Below are 17,465 nucleotides of genomic sequence, written 5' to 3'. Positions count from 1 at the left end.
ACATGTATTTATTGAGAAAAATCTGCATCTAAGTGGACCTGTGCAGTTCAAACCTGTGTTGTTGAAGGGTCAACCATAATTAGAATTCAAAGTCTGGCTTTTTGCAACTGGTGGCATGGACCAGGGAGAGACTGATGGAGCTCCAACTCTTGTTACATGAGATACTGAATCAGAGCACTGTCATTTTATATGAGAGTTTCAGAGTAGACTTAAAGTTTTACAGTTTTTAATGTGTGGCCTATCCTTGTTCAAACACCATCCTGCTTTTCATACAAAGTGAAAAAAAATGAAACTATAATTGACTGAAGTTTAGGGAATGCTTCCCTAAAACAAGCTCCCCAACTCTGTATATATTAAGACACTAAACACACTCAAGTAATCAAATTGCTATTATTCAATAATTTTCAAGAAATACTGTGTCATAGCCAAAAAAGTCAGCAAGTTTAATAATATAATGAAACAGATAAGCACCTAATATTCATTTTGCATAATGATAAAAATATTGATAGAATTTAGTAACTATTGTACTAATGTATTGATAATTATTGATCAATCTTTTGTTTTTGTATCAAAATACCTATATTTATGATTTTATTCAACATTTATCATATATCAAATATTTATATTTTCAAATATCTGTTGGAAAATGTCTAATCTACTCTTATTATGTAAAGTCTAGGGATTATTTTGGATCCCTAATTCACTAATGTTTCATGGGCAGGGAGGGAGGGGACAGGCAAACATGGCAAATTTTTATTTCAGGTGGAATGTTGAGGCCTTAAATGCAATAAATCTAACGTAGAATTAATTACACGTTTTTCTTTCTTTTCTTCTTACCCTGGCTTCCATCACCATGAAGGGACGTGGAGTTGACGGAAAAACTGTTACTACAAAGATGACACCTTAGCAAAAATGAAGAAATCACGTGCAGCTCCATTTACCATTAAACTTGTCATTTTAAGGTCTCCTTTACAGTTCCAAAAACTTGCTATTAATATAAAGAGATACAAATTTTGACTAATATTTGGTAATTTCATCAAGTATACTTTTTTGGCCAAATCAGAAACAGCTAGCTGAGACAACATCACTCAGTACCTCTGATGGTAGCACACTCTCAGGTCTAAGACAGAGAGTAGATATTCACATATGTTATGGTTTTAAAAAATAAATGCTCAATGTGCTTATGTGTTAATATCTTTGGTGAACATGCTTTAATGGGTTCTTACCATAGGGCTGTTGTAGAAATGTACCGCACGAATTCTGTAAAAGGTAGAGGATCTGACGACGCTCCACAGCTGCGACACACACACTACAGTAAAAACACAGGTTTAGTTCATCAACCATAAAACACAGATACATGTTACAGATATTTAAATATGTTATATATTATATATGTATGAACGTACGCAAACAGATACAATAATAACAAACAGAATATCTAAAAAATGGTTAAGCCATCTCACCTGTTCATACAAAGTCATAGCAAACTTCTGGTGCGTTATACAGGATTTAGAGGTACACATGTCTGCATCTCTGCTTGGCACTATATGAAAATGAATCCTCTCCAATATATTTTCCTAATTTAAAAAATTAAAAGACAAATGAGTTGTGAATCTTACCGATGACACTATACAACTCTTTTTAACTTTACAAATTTAAAAATCTTTTTAAGATTTCCCAAACTGTTAAGTTTAACAGTGCCATACATATTGTCAGCTTTTCAGCTTTCCTCTTCAATCAACCCTTCAAATGTTGTTCAATTATTCACCTTTTGTAGCATTAGCTTTTAAAAAAAAATTAAAGAAACATTATAATGTAACATGATTTTAATAAATATATTTAAAATCCTTTAAAAATCAATTCATGGTGGCTAACACCAAAATTTAACATTAGAAAACATCAGTCTCCTATGTTTCCAGCATTCTCACATTAAGGAAAAGCAGTTAATGTTTCAAAAATACTACTTGGAACATTTTTATATTCTCTATAACTCACATTAAAATAGCAATGGTAAAGGTTTACAGTACCTACACTAATATCCTAATGCAAGGAATCTGCCCTGCAAACAAATTTCACATGAAATTTCAAATTTGTAATACAGATCGATACAGAGTATTCATTTCTTTAACAAATAATCCTTCTTTTTAGCAAAGCTTATCCAATGGATTCCTTTAAGTTGCTGACTTTCCCCTCCTCTGCCCTGGGAAATTTAAAACCATTCAATTATTTAAACCTAAATTTCTAGGTATTCTATTAAGTATCATATCACATATTAGTACATTTCATTTAAGTGAAAATAAACTACAAAGTTTGGTATTGTACAAAATATATCTATACGTTAAGTAATTAATCAATTAGGAACATGAGAAATATGAAAAGCATATTTTATGACTACGTGTGCTGTTTCTGACACATTTTAATCAACATGGAAAGTATGCTAAGCAGTACGCTAGTCAAAGAGCTTTCCATCTGTCCAAGGAAACAGTAAAGATGCTCATTAAGGAAATGATAACAACAGGGGCGCCTGAGTGGCTCAGTCGTTAAGCAGCCGACTCTTGGTATTGACTCAGGTCATGATCTCAGGGTCTTGGTATCAAACCTTGCATCATGCTCCACACTCAGTGGTGTGTCTGCTTGTGGATTCTCGCTCTCCCTCTGCCTCAGCCTCTGCCCCCAACTTGTGTGTCTGTGTATGCGTGCTCTCTCAAATAAATAAATCTTTTAAAAAATGATAATAACATATAAATGCCAAATGAATTTTACAGACAGTAAATTCTACAGAAATCCAGTGAATTCTGGGACACCCGGGTGGCTCAGTTGGTTAAGTGTCTGCCTTTGGCTCAGGTCATGATACCAGGGTCCTGGGATCGAGTCCCACATCAGGGTCCTTGCCCAGCAGGGAGCCTGCTTCTCCCCTGCCAGCTGCTCTCCCTGCTTGTACTCTCTCTCTGACAAATAAATAAAATCTTTTTAAAAAGAGAAAAAGAAAAAGAAATCCAGTGAATTTAAAAGACATACTTGAGGATAGAACCACCTCATTAGGAGGGAAAATTCCAGGAGGAAATAAAGAGGTAAACTGGAGTTTAACAGTAAATGGCCTTAAATGTCAGAAGAGAGTCCAGATTTGAATCACAGGAATATCTGAAGGGCAAAGATTAATCTGAAGAAAATTTTATTAATCTGTTGGCCATTGAAAAACACTACAAGGGGATAGGCTGAATGAATACAAGTAAGGAGGCTTAAATGCTGAGAGTACGGGCCTGAACTAGTAGGACGTGGCTTCAGGGAAATCATGTGTCTTTCTGATGAAGGAATGTATTGAATTTGCCAAATAGATATGAGACTAAAAAAAAAAATGGCTACCTCTTTAAATATAGGTAACATCTATAACACTGACACATTTAATAATCAACATATATATTTTAGAAGGTATGTAAGGTTTAGTTACTATTCAAAGGAATGCTCTACTTATCAATATGGTGGTAATGCAGAATCTTGGAACATCAGCCCCAGTCAGTGATTCTCAACCCAGAGTCAGGGGTGTATCAGAACTGCTGCCCCTAACAGCTGCCCACCAAGATCTGCTTCTCTCCCAAAGAGAATCATTGCATGTAATGAGAAATGCTACTGCTGGGAATGCACTGCACATATAAACCCTGCAGAGGCAGAACACTGACTTAAGTGATATAATTTATATTAAATGTTTGCACTAATAAATAAATTTTACAATATTCCAGTAGTCTAATACCCAATAAAAATGACAGCCGCACAAATAAATCAAAAGTCAGGAGACACAGGGGCGCCTGGGTGGCACAGTGGTTAAGCGTCTGCCTTCAGCTCAGGGCGTGATCCCGGCGTTATGGGATCGAGCCCCACATCAGGCTCCTCTGCTATGAGCCTGCTTCTTCCTCTCCCACTCCCCCTGCTTGTGTTCCCTCCCTTGCTGGCTGTCTCTATCTCTGCCAAATAAATAAATAAAATCTTTAAAAAAAAAAAAAGTCAGGAGACACAGATGGACTTAAACTGAGCTCTGAAGGGCAGGTAAGACAGGGATCCAATGAGCAGTTATGACTCATTTCCACTGTTAGAAATTTATCTCATTCATTTCAAAATTCATATCATTTAAAGAAAACAAGCTAGTAGTCTGATTTAAGGATTATCAAAAATACTTACAAAGCACTCTGCAGCATCATCCATAAGGCCCAACTGAAATCGCTGCTCATCTTTGAAGCTCTCTGCTAGAGCATGTCTTATGTTATCCGAGGGAAGTGCTTTTTCTCGACTGTGCTGAAACTGTGCAAATATTGTCTGGAGATCAAGTACATCAGTAAGTTTACAGCCAACAACTAAAGACACACGTCAGTAATTTCATTATAACACAGTGAAACTCACAACACTATACCCAGAAACTAATAGTCTTTTGCTCTATTCCATATAAAGATTAATTATTTGTATCAGTAATGTATAGAAACGGTAGCCCCAGCCTCGAAATCAAATGTTAGTGTGCTCAGAATTAAATGAGTTCTCAGTTCCCATCCTCAGGGATTCTAATTGAGCATGCAGAAGTGAAGGCAGTTTTTAAACTGTTCCCCACGTAATTCTGATCCAAGTTGTTTAAGGAAGAGTTCTGAGAAAAGCTGCTATAAATCTAAAAGTATGCTATAGGAATTAAAATGATGTTAACCAAAAATAAATATATAATCACATAAAAGTTAGTAGAAACTCACTAGTCCTTAAAAAAAGTAGCTTGGGGCACCTGGGTGGCTCAGTCGGTTAAGTGTCTGCCTTCAGCTCAGGTCATGATCTCAGGGTTCTGGGATCGAGCCCCACATCAGGCTCCCTGCTCAGTGGGGAATCTGCTTCTCCCCTTCCCTTTGCCCCTCCCCTGGCTCCTTCTCTATCAAATAAATAAATAAAATCTTAAAATCAAAAAAAGTAGCTTAAATGAACTTTTTTTTGTTTCTTCCTAAATAAACCTAAATAAATAAAAGAATTTTTGTTTCTTCCTAAATAAACCTCAGAAAACGACTAGCTCTGGTTTAAAAGTAAACAAAAATTAAATAACTTCAATGCAATGAAAATTTCCCACTAATTTGCCTTTAAAAACTGACACTGTACAATTTGCATGAAGTCAGAAATGATTACTTTTAATTTTTAAAGAAATTTTTTTTCAAATTATCAGTTTTCCTCACTTAGAGCATTATTTCTAAGCTAAGCTTAAGAAACAGTCGAAACATTCAAGAACATGTGATTATAGGTGCTAATCTGGTTTTCCATTTTCCTTACTGAATTTAAATAAGAAAAGCTTTTTTAATAAGTTCCAGTTATATGACAATCATCTTAGGTGGGGGAAAGTGGGGGGAAAAGAAGGTTTTCAGTGGCAACCCACCAAGTAAGGACTGGCCACACTGAATTCTTAATTAGCTCGAGGGATATGTCATCTCAAAAACTTTTTTTTTTTTTCACATCAATATATGGTAGTCGAGGAAAATATTTCAAAAAATCTGTTCCCACTACTGCGAGAAAACCTAATTTATAAATAAATAAAAAATTGAAGAATAAAGATGCCAAATGATAGTAGATATCCAGAACTATAATCTTTTAGCTATAATTACAAATATGAAAAAATAAAAATATTTTCAGATGTCATTTCTTATTTAGGTAATTAACTTTTCAACATAATGCTTAAGATATTAATCCTACACCTGAGTGTCACTCATTTGTCATCTGTTTTTTGACTGCTTAGTCTATGTGAGGCATCTTCACTAAAGGACAAAAACCCGCCCTCATGGGGCACACATTCTCGTTATAGTAAGGAGAAAGCAAGTAAGTATTATACAGTATGTCAGAATGTGATAAACACAATAGAGAAAAATAAAGAAATAAAACACGAGAGGAAAATAAAGTATTATAATAGAAATAGAGATAGTTGAGAGTAGGAAGGAGGTTAACTATCATCTAAGGCTAGTCAGGGAAGGTCTTATTGATGTCCTCATTTGAGGACTGGCATAAAGGAAACGGGGTGTTAGCCACAAAAACATGTAGAAGAAAAGCATTCTAGACAAAAGGAGTAACAATAAAAACAGTCAAAGATGCAAGCCAGCTCTGAGAAATTGCAAAAGGCAGCCAGTCTGGCTGAAGTGCAGGACCTGAGACAGAGAGACAGAGTGTGTGTGCATGTGTGTTTTGGGTAGCTGGTGGGCAGTCAGGAAGGTGATTGGTCAAGGGTATGAAAGATTCAGCTAGAAATTTTAACTATACTCGTTTTTTACAATTGGACAAAATATCCAAAATAGACTGTGGCATAAATAAAATGGGATACTGTAATTTGATCTAAGTTCATTCTTCATCCCCTAACAATAACCCTATTTTGCTATGTTCTAAAAAAGAGAATATAAAATTGCCTTCTTTGGTGATATATATTCAGGAGTATAAGTCAAAATAAAGCAGGAAAATGGCTCTTTATTTTCTTGCATGTATGTGTGTGTATAAGAATATTCAATAATGTAAAAGAACGAAATGTTTATCTCTGAAACATGTTAATAAAATCTTAAATTCTTGGGCAAATTTTGAAGACATAAATGAGATGCTAATATATACATGACTCCCTGTTTCTGCCTTTGTCTCTCTTCTATTTATTCTCATTCAAGTAGCCAAAGAGATCTAGTCCAAACATTGTATCTAGTTAAAACAGATTATATCACTCTTCCACTCGAAACAATCCAGAGACTTCCTAAATCACTCAAGAGAAAAAGCCAAGGTCCTCACAAAGGCCTAGAAGGACCTACACAATATGGACCCCTGTTCCAGTTATTTACTGCTCCATAACAAAACACCACAAAACTTAGTTACTAAAAATAACATTTATTATGATTACAAATCACCAATTTTGGTGAGGACAGCTTGATTCTGCTACACTGGTAGTTATCTGGGACAGTTTGAATGCTGGGACCTAGAACCATCTGAAGGTTGCTCACTTACATTGAGCAGGTGATGCTGTTGTTGGTGCTGCCTATCCGCTTAGACTTCTGCTTTAGCTGTGGTCAGCTTGGCTTCCTCACCTCATGATGGCTCACTCCCAAGAATGACACCCCAACAGACAGATCCAGATGGAAACTTTATCACCTTTTCTAATCTAACCTAACCTCAGATGTCTGCAGCATCATTTCTGCCATTCTATTTGGTGGGAATGATTCCTTAAGGCCAGCCCATACCCACCTTTTGACAGGAAGAGTGCAGAAGAGGGGCATGTTGGTGGCTCGGCTGGTTAGGTGTCCAACTCTAGATTTCAGCTCAGGTCATGAGCTCAGGGCTGTGAGATCAAGCCCTGTCGGGCTTTGCCCTGGGCCTGAAAGCCTGCCTAGGATTCTCTCTCTCCCTCTCTCTCTGCCCCTCCCCTGCTTGTGCTTTCTCTCTAAAAAAACAAAAAAGTGCAGAAGAATTTGCAGATATGTTTTATTTTATTTTTAAAGATTTTATCTATTTATTTATTTAGAGAGAGTCCAAGGGAGTGGGGGGAGGGAGAGAGAGAATCTCAAGCAGCTCCCCGCTGAGCACAGACCTCCAAGGTGAGGCTCCTTGATGTCATGACACTGAGATCATGACCCCAGCCAAAATCAAGAGTCTGATGCTTAACCAAATGAGTCACCTGCATGCCCCTGCAGACATGTTTTAAAATCACAACTCACCTTACTTCTGAGCTCACCTCTTATCACTCCCCCTTGCTCACAAAGCTTCTGCCACCCAGGTTTCCTTGAATGTGTCACGCACACTCACCTCAGGGCCTTTGCAGTTATTGTTTCCCTGCTTGCCTGGAATGCTTCACTCCATCATCTTTTCCAGGTAATGGTTTAAACCTTCCCAGTGAGGCTTTCCTGACTATTTAATACTCTTTATTCCATTTCCCTGATTTATTCCCCCCCCTTTGTAGTTATTATCATGTAACATACTTTATACTTTGCTTACTTATCTTTTCCTCCCCTTCAAGAATATAAGCTCCGGGGCGCCTGGGTGGCGCAGTTGTTAAGCGTCTGCCTTCAGCTCAGAGTGTGATCCCGGCGTTCTAGGATCGAGCCCCACGTCAGGCTCCTCTGCTGGGAGCCTGCTTCTTCCTCTCCCACTCCCCCTGCTTGTGTTCCCTGTCTCACTGGCTATCTCTCTCTCCATCAAATAAATAAATAAAATCTTAAAAAAAAAAAAAAAAGAATATAAGCTCCATGAGAACAGAAGTTTTATCACCTTGTTCACTGCAATACCAGTAACTACAGCAGTGCACAAAATTCAGTAGTAGTTCAAAATCCATTTCATAAAATGAATAAAGAATTGTTCCAAAATAATGAAAAATTAACATTCCTAACATGTCTATGCTATTTAGAATATTAATTTTAACTGTCCTTCCATAAAAGTGGGAAAAAACCCATAAACTTGAATAAATCATACTTTAAGAATTCACCTTCAAAGCTCAAAGTCACTTGACAATGAACTTTATTTATTTATTTTTAAAAGATTTTATTTATTTATTTGACAGAGAGAGACAGCCGGCGAGAGAGGGAACATAAGCAGGGGGAGTAGGAGAGGAAGAAGCAGGCTCCTAGCAGAGGAGACTGATGTGGGGCTCGATCCCAGAACGCCAGGATCACGCCCTGAGCTGAAGGCAGACGCTTAACCGCTGTGCCACCCAGGCACCCCGACAATGAACTTTAATTTCAAATAAACTGACCAAATAAACTACCAAATAAAATTAATTTTTTGGTGAAATAATTAATAGTAATTTTTCAGTACTATTAAAAGATTACCTTCAATGCACAAAATATGCAGGCATCTCCCTGACAAACATGTCCAGTTAGAACCCGCAAGCTTCTTCGGAATATGTCCAATTGCCATAAAACCTAAAAAATTGTAAGAAAGAAGCTGAAGAAATACAGTAAAATTTTTCTCCCTATGATAAAAGATAGACCTGACTTAAATTGCAGAAGGCTAATAACTTCTTTTAATCTCTTGTGCACAATCCGACATATAAGCACTGAGACTAACAGCAACTATGAAACTGCTATATACATGTAGTGAATATATAAAAGAAGGATTTAGAAGATATTCTTATTGATTCACATGTAAAAACTGACAGGCAGAGAGTTAAGAAACAACTAATTCCTCAGTTAAGGATTTTATATGAACAGGAAACATGGGACACTGAATGGAGGACTTGGCAGTGAATGAAAGAGGAAGTGATTATAATACTTGGAACAGACTGAACTTTAGGAAGGAAATATAATTGGAGTTGAAAGCCAGGGTGTATCAAATACGGGTCAGTATGTAACAGCCAGAAAAAAAAGGTGAGCAAAGGCCTGTGGCCTTGTATGTTGACAAAGCAGTCAGCTGTGTGGTAATGGGGGGACAGTACGGTAAAAAGCATCAGTTAAGGAATAATATGAATATATTTGCTGCAATTATCCATTCATCATTTGCTACTAAAAGAAAAAAACAAACAAAAAACGCTAATTGTTTAAATAAAATCTGTCCAGTATTTAAAATCATTCTAAAAAAATCTGAAAACTATGAAATGGGGATAATTTTGCCTGCCTCATGGCATTCCTGTAAGGATTAAACAATATGTACTAATACATAAAGTGCTTAGAGGAGTGCCCAGTACATAACTGGCATGCAAAGAACACCAGCTGCTATTTGTTGCTGTGATCACTATTACAACAAACAGATCTCCAAGTTCCCCTATATCTTTTGATCATTTCCTCAAATAATATAACTTAGAAAATCCATTCATGATCTCTCATTTCTCCCAACTAGAAACAAAGATTAAGAAAAACAAATGATTTTAATAAATATCCTGTATTTTCAATTACTCAATAACTAAAGGCCATTTCAGAATTTCCCTTTGACAGCTGCTTTTTCTTAAAGAAAACTAATAGGATCCACTTATTTATCACAAATAATTCAGTGTTTTTTGCAAAGCACTTGAAAATGTTTAATGATTTTCTTACACATCATACATATCTGATCATACCATAAAACACATGCCATTGGAATTCATTCATCTGTCAAGATGAAGACCAGGATAGCACAACCTTGGGAAGCAGCATAGCACTGTGCTTAGTAACACAACATTTGAAGGCAGACTGCCTGGGTATTAATTCTGGATTTATTGCTTACCAGCTCTTGGGTTGACTTGAGCAAAATATTTTCTGAAACTCAATTTTCTCATCAGTAAAGTGAAGATTAAAGCAGTACTTACCTCTTAGGATTGTTTTAAGAATTAGATTAGAGAGAACACATAGTGTTCAGGTAAGTACCAACACAAGTAAGAACAGAATAAATGCTAGGTATTAAAGATTATAACGTTGCTTTTAACTTAGAGAATTTAAAACCGCACCATATGTCATCACTACTTAATTATAGTTATGTCAGATAAAATTCTAAAATATTCAGTCAAAAGAGAGTAACCTCCATAATCTGTTTATAAGGCCAGTGAAGTGACTCTTCAAATGTAACTGGAATGTTTTCTGGATTAGCAAAATGTTTAAGTTATGCTGGATCCAAACTACAGAAAATATATTTTGACTTCTCTATACATTATTCAGTATAATAGTTTATCCCCCCTTTTAACAAATCCATATCAAAAGTTATTCTAAATATTAATCCTTATCCTACTTCATTTTAAAATGTTGATTACAAACAACCAATGGGTAGACAAATCGAAGAAAAAATTTAAGTAAAATCTAGCCATTTGCACCAACATGGATGGAACTAGAGGGCATAATGCTAAGTGAAATAAGTCAGTCAAAGAAAGACAAATAGCATATGATTTTACTCATATATGGAATTTAGGAAACAAAACAAATGAACAAACAAGGAAAAAAGAGCCAAACAAAAAAAAAGACTTTTAAATAGTCTGGGGGATGGGAAGAGTACACTCATCTTGATGAACACTGAGAAATGTACAGAACTGTTCAATCACTATATTGTACATCTGAAACTAATACAATACTGCGTGTTATTTACACATGAATAATAAAAAGACGGGGGAAAAAAGTGCTCAGAAATATGAGGGGGGGGGGACCCTTGGGATAAATGAAAATGGAAGCACAACTTTACAAAATGTATGGGGTACAGCAAAAGCAGTTCTAAGAAGGAAGTCCATGACAATACAGGCCTACCTCAAGAAACAAGAAAAGTCCAAATAAACAAACTAACTTTACATGTAAAGACTCTAGAAAAAGAAGAACAAAGCCCAAAGTTAGCAGAAGGAAGGAAATAATAAAAATCAGAGTAGAAATAAATGAGAGACTTAAAAAAAGAAAATTAGAAAAGAACAGTGAAACTAAAAGCTGGTTCTTTGAAAAGATAAAAGCAACAAACCTTCCACCAGACTCATCAGGAGAAAAAGAGACAACCCAAATAAATAAAATCAGAAATGCAGAAGTTACAACTGACACCACAGAAATATAAAGGATCATAAGGGACTACTACAAATAATAATAGGCCAACAAACTGAAAAACCTAGAAGAAATGGATAAATTCCTAGAAAAAAAACACAGTTATGTTTTCTAAGACCAAACCACAAAGAAATAGGAAATCTGAACAGAATGATTACAAGTAATGAAATTGAATCAGTAATTTAAAAACCTCCCCCAAACAAAAGTCCAGGATCAGACAGTTTCACAGGTGAATTCTACTAATCATTTAAAGAGTTGGTAATTATCCTTCTCAAATTATTCCAAAAAATTAAAGAGGGAAAAACACTTGCAAACTCATTTTACAAGGCCAACATTACCCTGATATCAAAACCAGAAAAAAAATGAACATTCCATTGATCTTTACCATGAAGGTTATTTATTAACATTTCTGCTGCTCATCATTCCTTTATGTAAATTCAGCATTCCATCTGGTATCACTTATTCTCCTTGAAGGACCTTTTTAAACATTTTTTATAGGTCAGGTCTGTTGTTGGTGAGTTCTTTTAGCTTTTGTGTTTCTGGAAAAAAATGTTTCACTTTTGTTTTTGAAAGATATTTTTACTCATTAAAGAAGTCTAAGTTGGCAGTTTTTCCCTTTCAGTACTTTAAAGATTTTGGTCCTTTGACTTCTAGCTTGCATTATTTCTAGTGAAAAACTGTTGTCATTCTTTGTCTTCTGTAGGTAACGTGTCCTTTTTCTCTGGCTCCTTTTAAGATTTCTCTTTTTCACTACTTCAAAGCAACTTGATATTGATGTGTCTTGACATAGTTTTCTTCATGCTTCTTGTGTTTGAGTTTATTGAGCACCTTAGATCTGTGGATTTATAATTTTAATAAAATTTGGAAAGCCTTTGGCCATTATTTCCTCAAATTTTTCTGTCTCTCTCCTCATTTGAGAGACTGCAGTTATATATAGTTGGTTGTCTGAGGTTGTTCCACAGCTCACTTATGCTCTCTTAATACACACACACACACACACACACACACACACAAATTTATATATATATTTTCCAATGATATCATCATTGGACTACTTCTCCATTTTCTTTACCATGTAAGTGTCCTTACTCAGAATTTTCTGTTATAACATGCTTTTCGTCTCACTAACTACACACAGCATTTTGGGAGCCAAAGAAAAGGACAGAAATAGAGAGAAATATATAAACAAAAAAACTGGAAAAGGGTTAACAGAAAAAGATTTAAAGTGATAGAAGCCCTTTATCACAGCCTGATTTAAACAAAAGCATTAATTCCAAGTCTTTTGGTATACAGTATTTGCCTAAATCCAGTGCTGTTCAATAAATATTTTCCTGCACTTCTCATAGCACTTAATGCCAGTAGGATCTTTTGGCCATGGCAGAACAGTGACTGCCATTTAAGGGTCCCAATGTATATTAGAATGCCAATTAGATCTCTTTCCCTGGATGAATTACAGAACTTTCAAGTTTGACATCTGTCCCAGACAGAGGACAACTGGGAAAACAAGTCTGAGTCAGATGTCTGAGCACATGATATGTTCATTTATATATGAGTTAATTAACCAATATTTCTCTTTCTACTCTGTTTTCAGGAGGAAAAAAAAGCAACAGAAAATACCTAAGAGTGATTTATTTTAAATAAATTCTTTTAAGGTATATTCTACAGTCAATAGAATAACATTCCAATATTCTAAATCTTCCTCATCCTTAGTACTACTATACAGTCAATGGTCAGAAAGACATAGGATCCTACAAAATCTGGAACTACTGAATAAAAACTACATCTTACATAAGAAAGGATATTTACCTAAAGAAGAAAAGCAGGTTAGCACATACTTGTTAATTAAAAGAATTTCAACAAGGATTGGAGTAAAATGGATTAATCTTCAATTCCACTAAAACAGTGGTGTCCAAATATGATTCCAGAGAAGCAATTTAAGGCCACAGTGGAGGCTGAAGGAAGTTTGAGTCCTGAGAATTAAAACTGCATTCTCATTTCAACCCATGCTATCTATGGGGATTCTACTGGATTCCTTTAAAAAAAAAAAAGGGGGGGGGAAGGAGGGGCAGGTAGATTACCTGATTCAAAGAAATTATTTTATGTATTTTAGAAACATAATTTTAATTTACTAAGTAAACATTTTAAGTCAAAAGATTTTATATCATAGTGACACATTATTGTTGCAAAAACCCCTCCCATTTATATTAAATAATATCTATTTCTGTTTATAATAAAAAACCAAAATCCCAAGCCAAATATTTTTGATACCATTAAAAGTGATATTAAAAAGTCATTCCAGGCAATAACTTTATTCTTAGACTATAAGAAACATTAAACAAAGGATTTCCTGAAAAGAACTTTTGTAAATTTAACAAGAAATCACGGTCTCACCTGTACAGCACTATTAAGAAAGCAGCTGTTTTGTCCCGGTTCATTTAACAAGCCTTTGGTAGGAGCTAGGGATAGCATACTTCCAGGCTGATAAACTTTTCCAAGATTGCCACCAGGTTTCCGTAAGAATTTTACCCATGCCATTTTCAAGAAAATTTGTTTACATTAAAGCTAAGAATTATATATTTATGTGATATTTCTGATGATAAAAGGGATGATGTCTTGAATTGTCCACTTAAATTCACTGCAGTCAGTTACAGTAACATAAGTCTCCAAGTCCATATCTTTCCTGATGCTGTAAATTTTTGACGACTTTGTCAAGCAAAAATGGGGTACATAAACATTGAAGTTCTAAAAAAGAAATCTTAAAGATTTTTATATGCATTAAATTTTATAAGAGAGTTGTATAGTTAAGGTAAAAAAGATTTTTTTTTAAACTGCTAAAAACAATATCGATGAACAAATAATTTTCTTTAAAGCACAAGCCATTTGTCTTGATGGTTTAAAAAACAGATGATACAAAAAGATGTTGAGTTCGCATCTGGCATGATTCCTTTGGTCATTTGTTTTCCTTATGTTTTTTTAGTAAGAAAGAAGACTCTCTCTTTCACAGGTGAAGTTATCAAAGCTGGCTCCATATTTCTTATCAATGTGACCCCAAAGCAAATCTACAAGAAAGAAAATAAATGTTTAAATAAAAGCAAAGGTTAATCAAGAATGACTAAACAAGAAAATTCCTACTTTACTATTTGAACACAAATACTGAATATATAATCATAAAAGGACTATAACTAATAATGTTCTAAAATATAAAAATGAAAACATTATTCTTCATTAAATATTTAAAAAAATATCAATGTGACATCAATCATACCTACTTGAAGATTTCAGTGGTCACTGGTTTCATAAGGAAAATATTCTAGAGAAAACTGTAATTAATAGATCTCAGGTAGTATTTTAAAAGTACTAACTTTGTTGTCAACACTAAATTGCTTTGCTTGTTAAAACAAATACACGTACAGAGACTCTCTGTTGTTACCTGTATTGCACAGAATCATATTATTTTTCCAAGAAACTCTGTTGATTTTACATAAATTGGTATGCATTAAAACTCAGAAGGAACTTTAAACTGATAAACAAATCTTAATGAACTTAGTCAAGTAAATTTCTACACTATTTCACAAATGCATGCTCCTGAGTAAAAGGACTTTAAACTTCATTAAAAACAAGTATTACTAACAAAGTCTTGTTTAACCAATTAAATTTCCTTCCTATTATTCATTCACTCAACAAACATTTACTGAGCCAGGTACTGTGCCAGGCACTGGACTAATTTAATAATGAGGAAAGGCAGACATTAATACAATAAATAATAAATTGTAACTTGTACTGGAAGAGTTATGTGGTGAGTGCGAACAGAAAAACAATGCAAGGAAAGAGGATGGGAAATGCATATAATGTGAGAGAGTTTGCACTTTTAAATAGGATAGTCACAGAAAATCTAATTGAGCAGGTTACATTTGCACAAATATTTGAAGGAGGTGAAAATGCCACTTGGGAGAAGGCGTTTCTAGTAGAGTGAATAGCATGCTTGGCATGTTGGAAAATAGTAAGCAGCCCAACGCGGCATGAGAAATATAAACAGAGGAGAGAAGATGAAAAGGAGGGAAGGGAAACAGATCATATGGGGGTACTGAAAGCCCTCTGTAAGGACTTCAGCTTTAAACTCTTTTAAAGTCATGAGCTTCATTTTCACAGCAAAAAAGATAAGACAGAATGGCACAGATCAGTTCAATACCATTGGTCAAATACCCACCAAGACAGGAAAGCACTGAGGAATAAAGAAGCATCTTACCTGAACAATTAAAGTCGGGGCTTGTTTCCAGCCCCACATATTAGCTCATCTCACCCATTAGCTGTTTACTCTTAGGTAAAACCTTGTCCTCTCTGATTTATAGCTTCTTCATCTATAAAATGGGGACAAAATAATAGCCCCACTTAACAGAGGTTAAATGTTTCAGGAATTCTAAAATGCTATACTCTGTTGTTTTCTTTTTATTTTAACTCTGAGGGGTTGCAACCGTCTCTAAAATGATCTAAATGATTCCCAAACCTCCCATACAAATTAAGTTTTTAATAAATCCATAATTTAACAACATTAAGGGAGCTCTATATTGGTAGTAAGTTTGTATTTTTAATGAAAGAATCCTTTTGAAATGATATTCTTTCATCATTTACTAGGCACCAGGTTTGTACCACGAACTGTCCTAAGGTGTATGAAACAATCCCTACCTTAACTGAGCTTAGTTTGGTGAAAGGCAAAGACACGACCAGATAATTTAAAAATACGGTGGCTTCCATTCTTGTGCCAGACGTTAAACTAGTATATGCTTCTGGTTCCCTACCTCCAGCCAAGTCTGGAGACTACACAAAAGAAACCTTAAGGACACCAAAAGTAACTGGCTTCTAAAGTGGGAGGGAAACAGTAGCTAAGAAATAGAGAGGGCCAAGGGTTACAGACGGGAAAAGATCTTTCTAGTTAAGACCTTTTCCATTCCTCACATTTCTCTGGGCAGAGAATTCCCACCCCACACAATGCAATGAAACAGGAAAGTTCAGCTACCACCCTACTGCCATCTGGAGGGTAAGGGAGATTGTAACAGCAGAAAAGCATTAGATCACAGCCAGTTTGGGAAATGATAACATGTACGGGTACGTGCAAGGCTGCTATGTGTTCTGCCCTCACCCCTACTTCACAAATAGAACAGAGGACAGTAGGATCTGGAGAAGATCATGCTGCTAGGCACAGAAACAGAAAGTTCTTTTTGGAACCAAAGCTCAAGGTGCATCCATCACTCCAAATTAAGCCCCTCTACTCAGATCCCACCTCTACTCACTGAAATCATCTGAAGAAACACAAATGAGAGTCTAGTGCTTTCACCCTTCTCATGTAAATATTATTAATTTGTAACTTGGTACTCCAAGAAAAAGAGAACCAGACACTTGAGGATGATTAGTTCTGTGAAACAAAGGCAAACTGAACATTCTATAACACAGAAAACAGAGTGAAAAGACCAAACGGAACACAAATTTAAAATAAACTTAATAAATATCCACCAACTGAATATGGCAATTTTTTTAAAAAATTACTGAAATTTTGTAAAAGAAAGAGTCAACAAGCAAAATGAATAGAAGCAAAAACCATATTAATGAGCAGTAAGTACAGGTCAGGAAATTTTCTTACAAAGCACTGAAAAAGGAATAAAAAAGTGGAAAATATAAACATTTTGAAAAAGTTAAGAGGCATGTTTGAAATCAATACTATCTAAAAGGATTCCCAGAAAGAGGATAAAGTAAATAGTTTTAGAAATGACAAAGATTTTTCCAGAATTAAAGACCAAAAAACTCAAAGAGACAAAGAAAATAGATAAAAAAAAAAAAATCAAAACATGATGTGGGGAAGGAAGTAGGATGAAAATGATGAAGTCTTAGACTGAAAAGAAAGAAAAAGAGATTTTCAAGCCCATTTATAAGCAAACAATAGGAAAATAAATCCAAAAGTAAACTTTTATAAAAACTAATATAACATAAAATCTTCACAAGCCTGATTAAAGATAGAAAGGAAAA

At 35.1% G+C, this 17,465-nt stretch overlaps 1 protein-coding gene across 3 annotated transcripts in view; it reads right to left on the bottom strand.

Annotated features, from left to right (window-relative positions):
- The window catches only part of USP53 (ubiquitin specific peptidase 53), a 60,261-nt gene that overhangs the window by 30,891 nt on the left and 11,905 nt on the right, over positions 1–17,465 (bottom strand). For 2 of the 3 annotated variants that reach the window (XM_045799073.2, XM_045799072.2), the window contains exons 2-6: positions 13,839–14,506; positions 8,796–8,888; positions 4,174–4,308; positions 1,464–1,577; positions 1,227–1,309 (exon numbers count right to left, since the gene is read on the bottom strand). In XM_045799073.2, coding sequence (XP_045655029.2) covers positions 1,227–1,309; positions 1,464–1,577; positions 4,174–4,308; positions 8,796–8,888; positions 13,839–13,982 — 569 coding nt within the window. In that variant the 5' untranslated portion in view covers positions 13,983–14,506. Of the gene's footprint in view, positions 1–1,226; positions 1,310–1,463; positions 1,578–4,173; positions 4,309–8,795; positions 8,889–13,838; positions 14,507–15,693; positions 15,806–17,465 lie in introns of all 3 variants that reach the window. The other variant, XM_045799071.2, reaches the window with a different exon arrangement.

Source organism: Ursus americanus, chromosome 13, assembly GCF_024610735.1.
Source record: "Ursus americanus isolate L20-20 chromosome 13, mUrsAme1.1.p, whole genome shotgun sequence".
Classification (NCBI taxonomy): Eukaryota; Metazoa; Chordata; class Mammalia; order Carnivora; family Ursidae; genus Ursus; species Ursus americanus.
Note: the sequence above shows the minus strand (reverse complement) of the source record. Positions and strands in the feature narration are given on the sequence as shown.